Source organism: Stegodyphus dumicola, chromosome 2, assembly GCF_044657685.1.
Source record: "Stegodyphus dumicola isolate Sdum_Otavi_A_Nest chromosome 2, ASM4465768v1".
Lineage (NCBI taxonomy): Eukaryota > Metazoa > Arthropoda > Arachnida > Araneae > Eresidae > Stegodyphus > Stegodyphus dumicola.
The window spans coordinates 22,543,923-22,564,556 of record NC_140769.1 but is presented as its reverse complement, the minus strand read 5'-3'; the positions used below and the strand labels follow the sequence as shown (position 1 = coordinate 22,564,556).

At 35.2% G+C, this 20,634-nt stretch overlaps 1 protein-coding gene across 1 annotated transcript in view; it reads right to left on the bottom strand.

Moving 5' to 3' along the window:
* LOC118197896 (glutamate receptor ionotropic, kainate 2-like) overlaps nt 1–20,634 on the bottom strand; it is a 533,731-nt gene that overhangs the window by 245,959 nt on the left and 267,138 nt on the right. The window contains exon 4 of the mRNA XM_085809703.1: nt 2,315–2,487. Coding sequence (XP_085665829.1) covers nt 2,315–2,487 — 173 coding nt within the window. The remainder of the gene's footprint in view (nt 1–2,314; nt 2,488–20,634) is intronic.

Genomic DNA, 20,634 nt, shown 5'->3' with positions numbered 1-20,634 from the left:
TTAAAGAAGCTGCAAGAGATTATTCCCAATATTGCATCCTATCCTGGTGTACGAAATGGAGGTTTGGTTTATTAGATTACGGCAAAGCACTCGAGGGCTATCTGCCTTAAGGAAGGGATGCCTTTGTGGAGGACGTTTTAAGGGAAACTGGCTCGTATACACGTTACACATGGGGAAAACCACGAAAACACTCATGCAGCCAGCCCGTTCGCGGGATTCGAACCTCGGACTGAACTACCAGTGTTCAGCGACGTTACCGCTCGGCCGCTGGTGGGCCGTACGAAATGGAGGATATCGATCAATACGCGAAAGTCGCAACTTCTTCAGGAGACTCATCAGGAGAAAACATACACGGACCCCACTCAAAAGGACACTTTATCTTTTCAATGAAGAAGTGCCGCAAGTCACAAAAGCCAAGTACCTCGGGGTAGTACTGAGTCAAAACCTAACTTGGAACGACCATATAACTAATATGAGGAAAAAGGCTTTCGCTGTAATCAACAGTTTAAAGCCTATGCTTAACAAGTTTTCAAAATTATACGGTCATGAATGTAAATGTCCAACACCATGGTTGGTTCAGCAATTTTTCCTTCGTTCTGCAATAACCAAACTTGCGCTTTTTAAGTTAGAAAATGGTTAATTCTAAACCTTTTTATGGCCATCTTGTTTCCAGACGAATTTCAATGCTTTGGAAGAAATTTGTGGAATGACTACAAATACATGTTATTTATTTAGGTAATTAATAGTTTCGTAGGATTTTTGAAAACTTTTTATTTGTGTGATTAAAGCATAGAGAATATTTTCCTAACTGAAATTTTTGCTGTATAAGGATCATTCCCCCCCGGGGGGTTGACTCAGGGGAATACCTGGGAAGTACTGGTTACGATCTGCACCTAGGCAGTCTCAACCACGTGGGCAAACAAACAGACTTCACAGAAGGCCTGATGGTCCTCGAGACAGAGTACAGCTCGGCAGGGACCGTACTGGTACTGCCTTGTCTGCCCTTGCTCTGTGGGGTCGCAACATGGTAGATTGTTCATGTGGCGGGACGACACTTAATTCTGATTGGCGCCTAGTGGCAGCCTTAGGACAAAAGTTGTGTCGTTCATTCGAGTTGTGTCTAAAGCGGCTTGTGTACATAATGAACATACGGCCTATCATTACATATGCTTCGCCAGCCTGGAATACGGCTAAAAAGACAGACCTGTACATACTGCAAGTAATTCAGAATAGAATACTTATTACTAACGCTCATTACTATGTCAGAAACGCCACTTTACACAGAGACTTGAAACTTAGTACAACTGAGCAGCATTTGCACAAACTCAACAGGAATTTCTTCATGAAAGCTCTTAACTATGCACATTTGTCTAATTTAAACACACTAAATTATACATACAATTCTATCCGAGGACTGAAATTCGACCACTAGGGACCCACCTCGCAAATGACTCTTTTCCTACTTAATGGTTAGTAACGTGCAATATAGTGTACATATTGTATATATTTTTCTTTTATATTTTTACTCTTTCTGTATTTGTACTGTACTGTTACTTTAAGACATTGCGCTTTTCCTTCAATTAACTTAGGACGTTTCACTTGCTGTCCATGATCGTGCGATGCCTCGGTCCCCTCTTTTTCCACCTCCTCCGCTTTCTCTAGGATACCACGGGCAGATAGTAACATGTTTAGCGCCCATGTAGCAAATTTGACTGAGCCGGAAAAACTACGCACTGTGTGGTAGTCCGGCAATAAATTAATCATTCAGTCTATTGACAGCAATAATAATACAGTGAAAAATAAAAATTCAATTGCAGTTATTGGCAATTGCATAACGCATTTTTTTAATCAAACACCATGGAACTATTCTGAAATATATTGTATTGGCAGCAATAACTAGACAGTGAAAGATAAAATATCATCTGCATTTATTGGCAGTTACCAATCTTTTGTTTGTAAATCAATCACCATGGAACTATTTTGAAATACATTGTACTGATAGCATAATTAGGCAGTAGAAAAATAAAAATTTCTTTGCAGTTACTAGCAGTTACATACCACTTTTTTTTTTTTTTTTTTTTTTTTTTTTTTTTTGTAAATCAAACACCTTGGAACTATTTTGAAATACAAGGTATTAACAACAGTAATTAAAGAATGACGGATAAAAATTCATTTGTTGTTATTGGTAGTTACATAACACATTTGTTTTTTTATAAATCAAACGCCATAAAGCTATTTTGAAATATAAGGCACTGACATCAATAATCAGAAAGAAAAGATACCAATTTCTTTGTTATAATTAGCAGCCACATACCACTTCCAAAATGCTTTCAATGCGAGACGTGGGAACATCAAGGACAACATTAGTCTCTCCTTTATTGCTCACATCTTTAAGCAACTTGTGTTCATCCTTTTGGTGGACCCTTAAGGTTATTTTAACGTTACCATCGTTCGCCATCATAAGCAAGTGCTGGAGACGAGGCAGAGCTGAAAATAGAAAAATACATTTTCAGGTGATTAGATTAAGATACAATCGTATCGAGAAATTTCAGTATAATTGAATTGCAATTCTAACTCTGATTAAACATTAAGTAAGGCATATCCTAATAGCATTTGGAATATCATAAATATTTTATGGTGTTAAGAATATAAACCACTTTCATGAAATTAACATTTTTAGATCCGACCATAGCGAGTTTCACATTATCATCTAGAAAAAGTATCCAAAAAAGCATTTATCTTTCTCACAAGTGATATAGTTATACTGTATTGATACTTGAAAACATGCTGCTCATTTTCGATAATCAAAATTTCGTTGAAGTGTTACAAAATATGAAATCGATAATAAAACAAATTTCAAATTCTAATTAAGGCTCCACATGCCGTTATTCTATGGAAGATTACATTATTGAAATTTTCATGGCTCTAGGTGCCGTTGTTTTATCACAATGAGGGAAGCATACCTACACTCATGCAGATTCTTTATTAATTAATTTCTTTAAATGTAATACAAGGCGACTATATCTGATGGCAACAATTTGAACAGTGATTTGCCGTTTTCATCGCAAAATTTTCAACGCAAAATGCCAAAACGAAATTAATAGTCCTTCACGGCATTTTTAACCCAGTTATCTTAAAAATTTGATAATGTTTAATATATAGAGCTGAAAATCGGTTATAATATCGATTCTATTCGCAACTCTATTAAAAAGGAACGCAAACATTTGTTATACTTACACAGTTATCAGTTTAAACATAGATTTACAGTTCAAAGTTCATATTAAAATCCTATACATTTATAGTCCTGTAACATACAAAGCAAAGAGAAAAACCCCTTCTAATGGAAAAGCGAAATATTCGCTCGCTCTCATCTAATGTTCTAACTCGGATGGAGAATGCAACTGCGCTGTTGCCAATCTGCAAAATGAAACTCTTATAGCACTAAAGAATAGTAAACATGCTGGAAAGTGTTTCACTTTAGAGTCTCACTTTTTTAGGTAGCAAACACTCAGTCAAGACTCTGGAAAGATTTATGTGACTTATCGCTATGTTTAATTAAACACGCAGAAACGTAACAAAATGTAAAATTCCCTTTTATTAAGAGCTCAGTTATTTGAACAGAAAGCATTCCTTGTGCCTACAGAACCAGTCAGCGTATGAGGCGTAATACAAAAAATATAGTTTCAAATTAAAGCTTAGATTAGCCAAAGGCTACACATAACTACTTAAAGCACAAGTTAGCTCAAGTTTACACCGGTCTTAGCCCTGTTAGGAAGAAAAAAACAACACTGAAGATAGAGCGCTATCGTAGAAATTCAACAAGTAACGTGGCCTTCAACAGGAGCAACACTCTCTGTCTAAGCAGTCTAAAACCTCATTTTAAATACTATCTATTTCTATCTCATTTAAATACGCGTGAGTTAAAATTAGCATTCTGACAGGAAAACGAAAAACGAGAAGTACGAGTACATATGCGCAACCTAAAATAACTGGTTAGTTAAATAAAATAAAATGATTTACAACTGTGTACAATTTACTTATATCTTTTTTGCTCTTCTTGTAGTAGAATTTATTTTTATTCTTTCTTGCCAACATTTATCCCTCACATTAGGCTTGTATAACGTATACGATGTAAATTCTGTAATAAAAATTAAATTATATTTTCGTCCTGGGAAGTGTCCTGGAATGATACATGCACAAAATGTACTAGCGGGGGAGCGGAAAGGGAAAAAAGAACTATATCAATAATATTTTGTTTACGTTTGGGGGATTAACAAACAGATTAGAGAACATATTACACTATAGAGACATTACGTTATTTTGAAGCACCGGAAGTAAAAAAATGTGTAGTGCGCTCGCCGGGACTCGAACCTGGACATCCTTATTACTCGCCGAGTGTGCTATAGTACACCACAAAAGCATGCTGGAAGGAGGAAGAAAATTTCTTATATAACTCTCGTTTTAAATGGCGACTGAGGATAAGGGGACCCAACCACGAAATACTGGTGGTGACGAATTATAGTTCACCAAACTTTTAGTTCAGAGCCAATGTAGAGTTATGTCACACCTGAGAGTTGAGTTGAGTTGAGTTGAGAGCAGAATCTGGACACCCGTGGGGCTTACTAAGAAAATTTTGTCACACCTGAGACATGAAAAATGAGCAATGCCATCACCGGCACTCGAACCTGAAACTTTCGAATATGCGCCGAGTGTACTACCGTTACACCACGAAGGCGCATTACATAAAGCATATTTTTGAGACACATCATATCAAAAACATTACTCGATTTCACTGAAAGGGGTGTGTCTTTTCCCGCAAATATCCGTTGCTCTGGACACTTATTCCTAAAATATGGTATTTATAATTATAACGCGCCTTAAAAGACAATTTGATGTAGCTTTAATTCGATATTCAAATCATTTTTTAAACAAATGCGATGACTATTATGTGCTTGCATACATTCATTTTATTATTTTTTATATGTTTCTTGCGAAAGTTATTTGATAAACATTTTCAATGCACTCGACCTTAAAAAATAGGAAACTATATTTAAAAAAAAAACTCATTTATGCAGGGATTTAAGATCAAAATCTGCTATCAATAAAATATGCAATTTTTTACTTTGGCCTTAGAAATTGGTTAAAAAAGAGAAGGAAAAATTCATTCCTTTGGGTTCAGGAATGTATTTATACTTAATGATCTGCAAAACAAAATAATTTTTTTTTTCATTTCGTGAACTAAATCGAGAATATCCGTTTGTTAATTTTATGGTAAACTACACATTCAGACTAAGAAGCTTAAGAAAAATCAATTTTTATGCGAAAAGGAATAAACCAAATATAAAAACGGAAACAGAATTGAAATAAAGAACGGATATTCCGTTTTACTTTATTTATTGATTCTCATTGGTGATGGAGGTATAAAAAGCATGAAATAAATAATACGGCAAGGAAACTTAGATAAATACTTCATTTAATATCTTGCAAATTAAGAAAGAAACCCTAGAACTCATTTTCTGTATCAGAGATAACTTTTAGAATATGAATGTTTTCAGCGCAATTTTCCATTTTAAGTATCTTACTACCGAGTGTGCATAATTAAGAAAATTTGCACGATATATCGAATTTCTCAAAAACTAATCAAAGATTCTATTGAAATTCGGCATGTATATGCATTTACATATGTGGAATAAACAAAAGGTTAGAAGCATCAGCATTTGAAAAGTATTTATCGTGAAAGGAATATTATATCTCCAGAATAGATTGCACTAGCTGTCTAACAGCTGTTGTGCGGACAGGTAGAGTAATTTCGCAGACGCGTCAGAGCGATTGAAATTTGGCACGTTTAGAAAAGTGGTCTCGTGAAAAGTGGTCCGTGATTTTTCATGGTCGAGTATCTGGAGTGTGGCAATACATTCCAGATACTCGATCGATAAGATCACGTAATTTTCTCTAAGTTGCATAATAAAGATTACTGCCGATCGTTATTATGCAACTTAGATTACGTGACGTCTTCCGACTCAAGCTGCCCGGCATATTGTGTGATGGTGTCATCCTCGTACATGGCAATGCCCGGCCTCCTACTGTTCTCCAAACTAAACAATTGCTGCAAAAGTTTAAGTGGGAAGTCTTAAATCAATCCTTCCAGCCCATATTTAGCACCAAGTGACTATATTCTTTTTTGAATGGTTAAACAATGGGTGTCCACCACATATCTCTATCCATATCCATATATTCGTTTTCGGAAACTGAAGGAACGTTTATCTGGAATGAATTTCTCTTCAGATAGTGATGTGGCAACAGTCATCGAGAACTGGCTGAATGAGCAGGAACGTAATTTCTACCAAGCCGGGTTGAGCAAATTGATCCTGCGTTCAGATAAATGCCTAAATAGATTTGCAAATTATGAGGAAAAATGATAGTCAAGTGTGCCTCTTAATTCCCTTTTGTATTTTCTGTCTATTATTAACCTTTTGAAGACGGGCTGGCCATTATAGTGGCCATAGAGTCCTCTCTTTGAAAAGACGGGGTTGTCCACTTTAGTGGCCATGTCCTTGTTCCCCATTTTCCAGGCTGAAAAGTGGGGTGAAATATCGAATTTGACGTCCCTAGGGTTTTAATCACTTATCTCTTTCAAAGGTCTTCCTTTTGCGACATAGATACACCCCTCTGAGAATCCATTAAACTACGCACAATAATCTTTCTTGCAAATAGGAGTCTCGTATAATAAAGTCTCGTATAATAAAGACAGATCCAGTCTCGTATAATAAAGACACGTACCATTCAAAAGTTATTTCATACATGCACGATTATTAGTAAACTTTCAGGGATGTTCAAAATCATCATGTGATATCGAACAGCAAATGAGTATAATATGGGCTATGGTCACTCGCAGCTAAACAGATAACACACTTTACGGCTTACTACGCAGGAGTCAAGTGAGGAGCCTCTGTGTCAGTAAATACCATTCTTGCACCAAGCAGTTTTCAATTTCGAGATGGTTCTCGGAGGAAGATGGCGAAATTAAATTGACCTCCAAGAGCGCCCATACATGCTCTATAGGGTTAAGGAGATCAGGCTGACCAATGCATGAAGCGAATATTCTCACTTTTCAGGTAATCTTCGACCAGATGAGACCTATGCAGATGAGCGTTATCGTCCATTAATAGGAACCCAGGACAAACAGAGACCCTCGAAAGTCGAGCATCTCTGTTTCTTTTTTGGCTCTAAGATGGCTCTATACTCATAGCATGATAATTTAATCATGTCAGTTATGTAGAAAAAATACACATACAATCCAGCCGCCTCTTCCAGAGCTGAGAAAACAACTGGCACACTGTAAGATCACAGTTGCCAAAGCGAGTTTCTATGAATCAGATCACTACATATATACACTACATGTCCGCCTATTTTGACATCAAAATTCGATGTTTTCATATGCTTTAGCTAATACAAAGGCATGTAGGATTCACTCCTGAGACCTAAGAACAACCTTAACTTACTGAAAACCTGTGTGCGGTTTCGAAATTCAAGTCGCAATTTTCCCTATTAACTATATATCTGTGAAGCAATTTTTCATGTATTTAATGCATAAAACTCACTTTCACCTATATTTCGTATTAAAAAAACTTTTGAAAATCTGTTTAAGTCTTCATGAAGCTCGTCATTGTATTCTTCCTTGTTTTTATCTTTATTGTTTTCCTTCGCAATCTTCATAAACTCAAACCGAAATCCAGCACTAAAAGCCCCATAAACTTTAGATGAATGTGCTAATAAAAACTCACAGAAATAAACTTACTGTAATTTCCTATGATTCACAAAAATTAGAAATTCTTATTTTGTCTGAAATGTTTTCCCAAGCGATCCACTGAGGAAATGTTGCTATGAGAATACAATTTACGAACGATTAATGAGGCGAAAAAAAAAAACAATAACTAGGGAACTTGTGAATGCAGGAATAAATGGTATTATTTCCACATTCAATTACTCCCCTAATTGTTCTCCAACTGCATTAATCGTTATAACTTCAAGCTTTAGCATAAAAGACGAAATGTGAGTAAAAAATGAGGAATAATGCAATTTATTCCCTCATTCACCAGTCCTACAATTTTTGTTTTACAGCCTTAATCATAGCTTCTGTTTTGTCACAGTTCAAATGTTTTGTTGAAACAAATTTTCAAAATATAAAACCAGTGTAATATTGTTTCAATAAATTGCTATTTTAATTATAATCATAAATCTTATAAACTGAGCCAACTAAAGACATTAAGCAACTTAAACTAAAATGTACTTATAAAGTATAACCAAATACTTGCGTTGTGTCATAAAACCGCAAAGAAACCATCCTGGTTAGTAAGAGTGAAAGGTGGCGATGAACACAGATAATAAGGCTAACTCATTAGTTTAAATCAGCCATGTAGTTTATTTGCTAAAAGCACTTCAACTCAAATAATATAAGCATATCCTCATTCTCTGGCCAGAAAATTCAGTTAGTTAACATGAACAAAAGAGTTACAATTATTTCATAACATTATTACGAGTTGTTGCAAACATTAGCCAGTGGCTATTAGACATGTAAACAAACAACTTCTTACTATTGTACTACGGTATTAACTGAGACTAAAAAGAAGGAAAATACAAAATTTATATGAACAATGGACGATTTATGCTGGTGGCAAGTTTCATTCGACGAGTGGAAAGAAGTATCTACGATCCCTTAAATGTTATTGCAGGTTGAGGAGGGAAAAGAAAATTGACGTCTGTCAGGAACTATGAAGAAAAAGTCATATCCGGCAATTGAGGAAAATCACAGTTGCAATTAGGAAATATGTCATTTTTATACCAATGAAGAAAAACTTTGGAAACCAATGAAGGAAAACCTAGCGTGGATGGGCTCCGAAATCTTTAAAGTCCTAAATGAATGTGGATGAAATGTCTATCCCAATCTTCTTGCTTTTGAATAAATGACTGAATGAACTAATTAAAGTGGCATTCAGTCTTCCCTCCATACCATCAGACTGGTGATGCGCCCCGACCCCAAGGTCATCCGAAAGAGCAATGACCCTCAGAAACTGGATGCGCAAGAAATGAGTGATTTCTTATGAAAATATATACTTAATTGTGCAATATTCTTGATACAATTAACTTAAGTTAACAAATATAGGTTCATCAGAAAGGCAAAATTTTTCTGTACAATATGCATAAATTTCAAGTAGAAAAATCAATAATCAGTATTTTAAAATTGCAATAACACTCAGAATTTTACCTAATACATATTGTCTTTCTGACCGAGCCAAAGCAAATGCAAACTGAAAATCTAATTTTTTCACTTTCTTACAATTAAACAAAATAATTATTAACTTCCCTAATTAAAGTACGAAAAAAATGTGTAGCCGAAATTTGGAATAACACTTAACTAGGATTAATTTAAATTGACTACACAATACTGCATTCTAAAACCTAAATTATATTCTGGGCATTTTGACGTAAAACATAAGATCGAAACTTACCGTTGCGCATCATACGCCGGATATAAAAATGACATATTTAAAAATAAGGAAAAGCAGAGAATACAAAAATTAGACTTCTACATGTACCTGAATGCTCTTCATTTGACCAAATTTTCATTATCGGATAATGTTTCATATCAGATAATTTCCTTTATGTAAAGCATATTACTTATTATGCTTTCATTCATTTAGCATACACATCTGACTCTTAATTCAGTGATTTAGTTCCAGTCGGAAGTGCGTTCTTACCCTAAATTATGTCTCTATTTTCTCGAAATCCTAGAATAACATTCTGGTATACATCTGCATTGAATATAACCGTCCTATTTGCAGAATTATTTACTCCTTCAAGCATTTTAACCAGACACATATTTTGACACCATTTTTTGAAAGTATGAGAAAAATGCTCTAATGAATGCTTTAATAGCATTTCACATGTATATTTCTGGTTTCTTCTTAAAGAAAAGGCTGCGAGTTATACGACGAATATACCTAAAAATTACAGTTTGAAATATTAGATGCGCGTTATACGCTGGAATATACACTGGTGTGCAAAAATTAAGGACGAAGTAGAAAAATTAGCATATCAGCTGAACGAAGAGGCAGAACGGACAGAAAGACCAATCAGGAGATTAAGTAAGGTGATGTACGGTAGCACATGCGCAGATATGTAGGTAGACGTAATGGGGGAGTGTCTGAGTAGTATAAAGCATGTTGTCGGTATAAGATCAGTATTTCTGGCAAAGAGATTGCACGGCGTATAGCAGTTAAAATCACCCCGAGTTGCTGCCTCAGCGAGAAATGGCGAATAATCAATCTGTTAGACGACATCTGGATGCTTTTACTCGAGGTCGAATAATTGGGAAGATGGAGGAAGGCCGCAGTGTGACAAGTGTGGCTGCAGAGTTCGGAATTGCTCACAACATCGTTTCACGACATTAGAGACAATTTCAAACTACAGGAACAGCTATCCGGGGGTTTAGTAGTGGTCGTCCACGAGGAACCACACCCGCAGATGACTGGTATATTGCCTTACAGGCCAGAAGAAACAGGCGGCAGACAGCGGGAGAAATCACTAGACACATGACACTGGCGACTGGACGACCGATATCGCGTTTAACCGTGGCTTGAAGACTGCACGGTGGTGGTCTGTTTGCACGACGCCCTGTACGGTGTGTACCTCTAACGCCTGCCCATCGGAGAAGGCGTTCTCTGTGGTGCCGGGAACACCGGAATTGGAGAGACAATGAATGGGGACGAGTACTCTTTACAGATGAGAGCAGATTCAGTCTGAGTAGCGATTCTCATCCTATACTCATCTGGAGAGAGCGGGGAAGCCGCAATCATCCCTAGAACATCATTGAAAAAGACAGTGTATGGAGGTGGCGGTGTTCTCGTTTGGGGAGGCATCATGCTTAGTAGTCGTACAGACTTTCACATCTTTGACGCAGGTTCAGTCAACGTGACCCGTTATTGTAACGAGATTCTTCTTCCATATATGCGCCTTTTTAGAGGCGCTATGGGTCCGCAGTTCCTTTTCATGGACGACAATGCACCATGTCATCGCACAGTACCTGCTGAATAGCTCTTAGAGAGTGAGGATATTGAAATATATGGATATTGAAATATATGGATTGGCCGGCACGATCTCCGGATCTCAATCCCATCGAGCATGTATGGGATTTTCTAGACAGACGCTTGGCAGCTCGTACCTTACCACCAGTAACGATTCCGGAGCTTCGATTGGCGCTGCAAGACGAATGGACAGCAATGCCTCAACAACTCATTGACATCCTAATTCTCAGCATGGGCAGACGCTGTGAAACCTGCCTAAGCTTTTGTACAAAGTTATATTGAAAAAACCGTCTCTTCCTTAATTTTTGCACACCAGTGTATAGTAATCATTACAGAAATAACAAATACAGAGTCTGCAGCATTTTCCCTAATAGTGCCAACGTGGTGGTTAGATAAAAGAAATTTCGCTGCGTGGGACTGAAATCGAATCTGGAGTATGGCATGTATATTTGTGATTTTGGTTGTGGAATCAGGGTATTTAAAATTGGCGTGTCTCTCTCCAGGGAATGATGACAAACTGTCTTTTTATGTCTTTTTCCGCTGGATCGAAATACACTGAAATTTGAGAACTAGTTTGCCTTTACAGCAGTGCACAGGTTAATTCGAATCAGAAATGAAAATTATTTAAGCGAATAACTTTAATGTACTCTATATAAAACCCATTCCAATCCATTTAGTAGTACTACCAACATGCAAAGGAAAGATCAGGAAATTCAGTTTCCATTTCTTCTTAATAGCAACTCTGATAATAATAAACTTTAGCCTTTCTCATCCTTAAGAAACATTATTATATGTTTAGTAGTTTTGAGAGATAATTAGCAATTTTCATACTTTTCCCCTGCTCATAGCGCACTGCATATTTCTTTAAAATATAATGTTCTTTAAACGAACTAACTTCTGCTTAAAAATAGCTATTAAATATACGTGGAAAAGTTAAAATTTTACTTCTTCAATTTCATTAAATATTACTTTAATAATATAATTTAAAATAATTAATATAACATTTATTATCATGTAATATTATTCATATATCTAGTATAAGTTACAGGTATGATGAAAAGAAAATTCCCGTAGAAAAATATTTTATATCTTTGTGTATAGTCCACAAAATAGTCTTCTCTTCTCTTACTTTTCTCCTTAAATGTTCGATAAGATTTGCTATATTTTCAAATGAAAAATGAACTTTCTAAATCGTTTAGTTTATTACAAGAGAATGGTTTGGAAACAAATATTTAGAAATTAAACACCTATTTTACATAAACTGTGCATAAAAATTTTCCTTCTTCAAGGATTTAGACAATTTTTAAAAATTCTTACTTTTTTTTCGGCAGTTTCTTTCAGCTAAACAGGAGAGTAAAAAATTACCTTCAAAATATTCTAACCTGTTATGTTAACTGTATGTAAAACTACCCTTTCGCCATCTCTGCCACTCTCAAAATTATTTCATTCTTCTTAAAAAATTTAGATTTCGTATAAAATAATCTACTGTGAAAGAAAGATTACGGATTAATAACTGTCTTTTTTCCTTGAATGCAAAAGTGAGAAGAAATGAATTGAAGACCCGCTTGCTTAAAAAGTGATCACATAGGGCTTGGGGATTAGTGTAGTATCTTATGAAATTTAGTAAAAGGTAACTTTGTAATTTTTTTATAATATTTCTCAATTAATTCTTATAGTTTTGTCCATATTGATTTATCAGACATATGAAATAAATATTAAAGCTATCCAGATGATTATCTTCTGAATTTAAATTTGTTAGACTTCTTTGACGTCCTTCCCAGTTTTCCATGAAGTCTTGAAGGAACTTTCTTTGACATATGTTCATAGAAAATTCGCAATGTTTCTGTTTTGATTCACACATGAGAAAAATCGCAAATGACTGACGCAGGCCATGAAGGCTAGAACTCAAACTTCCGTTGATGCACATCGATTGTCGCGCAGTTATTGCACGACTTGTTCCGGTTGTCTTAAAATTGTTTCCACTACGGGCCTTGAAGTAGATAAATACAAGATCTGAGGCCGTGAAGAACATTTCAAAGGTGTAGAAAAAAGAGAGTGACCGTGGTCACGTGAGTAAGTACAGACGTCAGATAGGCTGGGTCCGTTTCTAAAAAAAAAAGAATAACACAAGAAATACATGTATAATAAATAAAATAAATATTCATGAGCAATAGTAATTGAGTGGCGATTATGCCTTAAGCGGAAAAAGTGCAGGAAAAGTGTTCAGAGTCCTAACAAATTAAAAAAGCACAAAGTTTTGCAGTTCCAAGTCACATGGTGCGGTCACACTCCCAGGTGGAGCCCCAAACACGCTTGATATTGAAGGTACAGAATCCAAAAGATGTGAAATAGACATTTAGATAAGGTAAACAGCGCAGAAAGTAGTAGATAAAAGTATATACAAATGTACAATACGCTGATAAGAGGCACAGCAGTAATGCAAGATAAAACACAGTTCTGGCCACGTGACTGCAGAAAGTTCGTGAAGACACAAATTCAGCTTTTCTGTTTACAAATTATACACGCCATGAACAAGGTGTGCATATGACTCATCACAATGATCGGAAAATTAAGTCTAGGTAACTGATAGTACATAACAGACGTTAATAATTATTTTTAAATAAATTTAGTAGAGTGTTTCATGAGCAAGTTAGCAAAAACGCACACAGACTCCTTGTTGGCTGAGGACATTCACGTGATGGCAGGCCATTAAGGAAAAAAGAAGATTGTTCTAATATCCATGATGTAACCAGCCAGTTTTCGGATATTCATATCTGGATAAACCCAAATATTCATTAGAGTCACCCACTCACTTATAGGCCCCAAATCTTAGTGAAAATCCATGGCTGTTACCAGCTTACTATTTTACATTAGTTATTCATCGTTCTATTTTACATTCATTCATTATTATTTAGTATTCATTTAGTTATTCATCACCAGAAAAGTTATGGTAATTATTTTTTTTTATTTTTTAATTAATTTAATATAATAACTAGATTTGCTTTTGTTTTTATTTATTAAACAACTGCACTGTAATTTTATATGATTATTATTGCATAATTTCGCTTGCGGTTATATCTATAGCAGGGCCACATATTGCTGGGCAGATTAACTGAATAAGCCCATTAGTCAGTCTCATTTTCTGAAAAGACTGGAATGTAAACACATAAGGAAAGACAATATTTCTCTCTATTTTTTGCGTAATTTTATTACTTTTTTTCATGGTTTTATTATATTGTTTTCTTTCTTTATTTCGGACGTCTTTAGACTACAGTAGTAATTTATATAAATTAGATTTGCATAATAGTTTATCATCAGAATTTTGACGCGTACTTTACAGAACTTGAAAATAAGGAAAATAGCTCTTCAAAGACTATGCTTCGTATCTCACAACCGAAAATAAAATTATCTTAACATCAACCTGATGAAAAGAAGTGAAAAATGATATGAATTAGGTACTCTTGTGGGGTAAATTTTATTTTGCCCTCTCGTCAAACTAGATAAGGGAATAGAGCAATTACGAAGTAAACAAACACATATTACGTTAGATAACTGCTTCATTTTTAGCAACCAGGCTAGCCCTCAAAATAATAATTTATATTGTTTTCACTTCAAGCACATTAATGTCCTAATTATCCAACGTTAAGAGTCTGGCATAAAACATGCATACCACTGTCACTTGTCGTGATAAAATATTCGCAATTCAGACTTCGCAGTTTAACATTATTCATGAGTTAAGCGACCCCACGAACCGTGATGTTGCCATTCCCGCCACCCCTTTAAACAGTACGTGAAGTAAGCACTATATATTAGCCAGTTAAAATGATTTAAAGATGGCTTCTACCTGATTAAAGGGATTGAGAAATTTCCCGGGGATGATAAATCATTGGGAGAATTTTACGATCTGCGTGAACTTTAAGATTATTCATCAAATCTTTGGGAAATCATTATCTCAAGCGAGGAACTTTAACAAGTTATAACAATGATCAAGGCCTGAGGGGAAGCAAATGCTTCTATTTATAGCGAAGTCAAATATTATGGTATATCGTTGATACTGTAATATAGTTCGATGTATACTGCCGAATTATATCTGCTACGAAGCATTAAGGTTGAGATTTATATAAAAATATTTCATAAATAGATAAATTGATATACCAAGTTAAGTTTCAAAGTTAGAAGTATTCAGCATTAAATAAAATGAGAATTATAACAACATAACAAATTTTCTGTCTCTTTTAAAAAGCATCATATTTAGATTCTAAGTTATGATGACAAAATTAATTTATTAATTATATAACAAGTTATAACAATAATCAAGGAACAAGAAGTTTGATAAATTATACTAAATTTAGAAGAATACATCATTATATGAAATGAGAATTCTATCCAGAACCGGGATAAGGTAGAGGCAAGTGAGGTACTTGCAATTAGGTGAATAACTATAAAAGGAGCTCCAAATTAGCTACGGAATTTTAGAAATATATTTTAAAGAAAGAAATTAAAATTATTAACTTTCAGTTTTATGGCACATCGAAAAGTATTAAAAAATTTTGTAATACAGAAATCCAGCTGAAACAAATGAAGAATCAACGAAGTAAATTTTTTATCAGAACTTTTGCCACTATTTTCAAACATTAACTTTATGATTGGAACCAATGTATTTATCTCAACTTGTACTTGTTTACACTAAGTTATTAGGCTACATAATCTAAACTTTCCTGGAAAGCATTATGGTGCTGACGTTAGTAAATATTCACTATCTCCTTTTTAATTTGAACTATATGACTCATTACGCTTAATTCGCCGTGAAAATATTATTAAGTCCACTAACTAAACGTGGACGGCGACGAAATTTCCAACAGTTTTTGTAAGACACTTATCTCATAGACGCTAGACGCTTTGAAATAGCATCAATAGCATCGGGGGGGGCTGAATAATGATGTTTAAAATTAAAATATATAGCTCATTTTCAATATTTTGATTCATTTATGTTGTAAAATGTGTAATAAATTAGAAGCATAGTTTGTGCTTTTGTCTTCTTGTATTCATATTTACACTCATGTCCATAAATTAAGGATAATTCGGAGTCACGCGGAAATCGAACTCTAAAATAAATATATCACCTGTAAAATCACTACACACATCTTTAAGAATCATATGCGAATTTCAGGAAGCAACCAAATTACACCGATGGTACGTGACAATGACGAGAGTGTAAGAAAGTGATATATAAGGAATACAGGCAAAGAAGTAAAATTGTTCGCAGGCGCTTTATAAGCATTTCAGTGCAATAACCGAATAGTTATGACACAAAGGGCACAAATGGGTGATTTTTTACGTGGTAGAATTATCGGCCGTCTGGAATGTGGGCGTACCCAACTGGAAGTATCAGACAAACTTGGAACTGCCCAGAGTATCATCTCCAGGCTTTGGCAATGATTCCAAGATGATGGTAATGTGAGTAGACGTTACAGCACAGGTAGTCTCAGAATTACAACGCCGAATGAGAACCGGTATTTGGCAGTTACTGCCAAAAGAAACAGGTAGAGCACAGCCTCAGACCTGTCTCTTTAGCTCTCTTCAGCCACTGGTGCGACAATTTCAAGGAAGGCCGTGTACAGACGCTTAGGGCAGATTGGTCTATATGCTCGTAGACTTGTCACTTACGTGCGTTCCACTTACTGCAACTCACTGTCGCCTGCGTTAGCCTCGAGTAGAGAGCATGCATTGTGGACACCGCAACAGTGGGCTTGTGTGATGTTTTCTGACGAGTCCAGGTTTAGCTTGCAATATGATTCTCGCCGGACTTTCATATGGAGAGCTCCAGGTACCCGTTACCACCAAGAAAACATCACTGAACGACACCGTTACGGTGGAGCAGGAGTGCTCGTTTGGGGTGGAATTATTCTGGGTTCCAGAACTGACCTGCATGTTCAAATTGGAACCATGACAAGCGAAATCTATCGATACGTCATTCTGGAACAACATGTACGTTTGTTTCGGGGCGCCATGGGCGCACAATTTGTGTTTATGGATGACAACGCCTGTCCTCACTGTGCAAACATCGTAAGCGAATGTCTTCAATCGGAGGATATCACCCGTATGGACTGGCCAGCATTCTCACCGGACTTGAATCCAGTAGATCACGTGTGGGACATGCTTGGCTGACGAGTTGCAGCCCGTCAACTTCCTCCTACATGTCTACCGGAACTTCGGAGAGCATTGCTTTTTGAGTGGTGTAATATCCCCCAAGATCAGATCGATAATTTGATACTAAGCATGTCTAGGCGTTGTACGGACTGTATTGCATCGTCTGGGAGACATACACTGTATTAACAATCATACCAACCATGTAATATTGCTTTTTTGTAAATAGTTGCTTTTCGTAATTTGCTTCAGTGAGAAAAAATCGCTAATCTTTTTAATAATATCAAACATATAGCATCTTTTTTTGCTCTTTACCTTTTGTTTAATAAATAAGCTTTACAAATAAGTCAAATTTGTTTTGCTTCTAACTCTTCCTTTGCCTGATTTTGCATTATCCTTAATTTATGGACATGAGTGTAATTTGCACGGAACCTGTACCGATGGTTTCGTTCGCAGTTATTCCAGTAGCGCTTACACATATTGCTGGATAGATTGGATACGCATTTTAGTCAGTCTCATTTTCTGAAAAGACTGAGACATAAATGTATAAGGAAAGACAATACTTCTCTCTATCACTCTCTGCTTTTCTCTTTTGTTTTAAAATTATTCTACCGTTTATTATGGAACCATAAAATTAATTGTTTAGTATGAGTTCCAAAGAAATAAAAAAAAAGAAACTGATAATTTTTATTTTTTTCCTCGAAGCTTTAAAACAAAATATGCTGGAAATTCTAATATAAATGATATTTATATAAAAGAACATGTTTTAATAAACTTAGTTTCATTATTTTGATTCTAAATAGCCGATAAAAAAGAAATTATTAAAAAAATACGATTCTCGCTAAAGAAATTTTAAAACTCAGAGTTTCTAAGAAAATTGAAACCTTAATAAACATAGCAATAAACTCTATAAAACGGTTGACTTAAGAATTAGAAAAAAACTGAAATAAAAAACATCAAAATAAATTAGACCATAAATTAGACTGTAAACGTGTTTATTGGGGCGAATAGAAATTATTAGAATCGCCAATAATATTCGCGAAATTTAACACACCGCGTCCGCAGAATTAACTGAAGAAACGGGGTAAATTAAAGCGAATGCATGAAGCGACATCAAATCTTTATAACTTTAAAATAGGGATTGGAATGTAGGGATATGATGAGAACAATAAGTCATAAAATTTTATCTCATAGCCTGTCTTTTGATCAAATTAAAAATATAAAACTAGCTGTCATATGATATTTTGCTCAAAATCAAATAAGTTTATCTCACAATAAAATTTAATTCAATTGATAAAAGATATGCTTGCTTTAAAAACTACTTCGTTTATAAATCGATTACAGTGAAACATGTGAGGTTTTTTTCTTTAGGAGAGATCCTTTCGTGAAGAATATACCAAAGGAAATGTCTCGTATTCAGGTTACACATGGAGAATGTTCGAAGTTGTACGCAGCCAACCTATTCAGCGTTAACCCTACCAAGAGCAGCTGCGAGAGTTACTCATTCGGGCACTTGCGAGTACGAATTTTAGCGAAAACATCACGAGCCTTTTCAAACTGGATGAATATTAAGAAGATTATATGTTAGAATATAAGGGATGAGTCCTATTTCTTAGTTTTAAATTTTTCATTTTCTTAATAGGTCTTCTTCCGCATCTTATAAATTCTAATATTGAAGTTGCTCTCCTTTTATTCTAAATATAGCTTTCAAACCTTTAACTTTTCTATTAATTACAGAATTGCTCGGTAACTCCATGGAGTTGTATCCTAGTTTATTCTCTGTTCTGTTAACAAACTGCTTAGCTCTTAAACACCATACATCAAATCGGAATTCGAAAAAATTTAAAACACTTTTCGTAAATGTCGTTTAATATAGTATATAAATTATCGGAGTATAAATATTTTACAATAATGACTATGAATCGTAAGTGAGAAACGAGAAACTTAATAATCTTACATTTATAACAACTACTGTATCTATCAAGTGTTCCTTCTGTTTTTCCTGGTAAAATAATAAGGAAACGTCTTTAAGAAGGAAATTCTATATTATAACATTTTTGTTTCTTTCACCATCTTACACACAATATTTTGATTTTGTGCCTTCTTACGTTTCTAGAATATTTACCGAAGAGTACATACTTGTTTGATTATAAATATTAATTTTTGCAGAACATTTATGTTTACGAAGATGTAACAAGAGCCCTTTGCAGAATGATTGTTCTTGCTGAAAGGAAGTTTGAACAAAATATCACTTGATACATGTCAGATCACTTCTCTTGGAATAAAAGAGACTTATGTCTCAGTTTTCACAAATTTAAGCATGTTTAAATGCCTGCATTTCCCTCAGCATCTTTTAATACGATTGCTGTTTCCAAACCATCCAAAATCCAAAACAAAATTAGTTTTATATTATTTGTCTGTTTGTTGTGGAATCCGTAATTCATTGAAGAATGGTTGTCAGAGATTTAACGAGGTTGGATTTCCACTTCCATCCACTTTTGAGGGAGAGCATCCCGGAGGTGCTCCAGGGTTCCTCTACCCTACCACCAAACCACTCATGAGGACTGGAATTGCTATATATCTAGAGTGTCCCCCTGCTACAAAGACACTATACATTTGCAAACATCCATGCCGTCTCCCGGATTCGAAACCAGTCCCCTCGGTAGGGCAATCGGAGTCGCTAACCACTATCCTGGTATTAGGCGACTGTGTTATTTACTAACCGAATATCATACAGATACAGTCAAACCCCGCTATAGCGAGCACAGTTTATAAGGAATCGCAGATGTAGCGAACAGCAATGTTGGTCCATCCAACTTCCTATACACTTAATGTTATTTTATATGGCTGAAGCCCATCCCTAAGCTAATAACAATCAGATATAACGAATTTTATGAATAACTTTAACTAAGATTTGTATTGTTTTTTAATGATTTTCTCTAAATTTCTGCACATTTAAGCTGAACATTTACTAAACTTTAGAATCATCCATATTTGGGCTGTTAAGGCAGCGAAAAGCAGTTTTACCTTACTTTTCTGTTACCTTCACCCCCGCCTTTCTCTGTTCTCTAAACAGAAGTTGTTCGAGGCAAGTGTAACATTTATTTCTTGAAAAAGCCGAACATACATTAAGCATATCTTAGTAAACCATGCTGTAAAGGTAATGAAAAGTTAGTTAAGTTAAAATTTTAGATGTAATGATATTGTATAAGCATTGACAGTATCATGATAAAACACATTTAGCTTGCAGAGATACGTAGAAATACTAATAGCATAGATAATTTGATTGTGGATCCACAATGAAGAGCAAAGTGGCAGCCGAAGCAGAATAAGCACTCATCTTTATTAAAAAAATATATTGCGACCACAAACAACTAGGCAAGCTATTTGTGCCTGTTTCAAA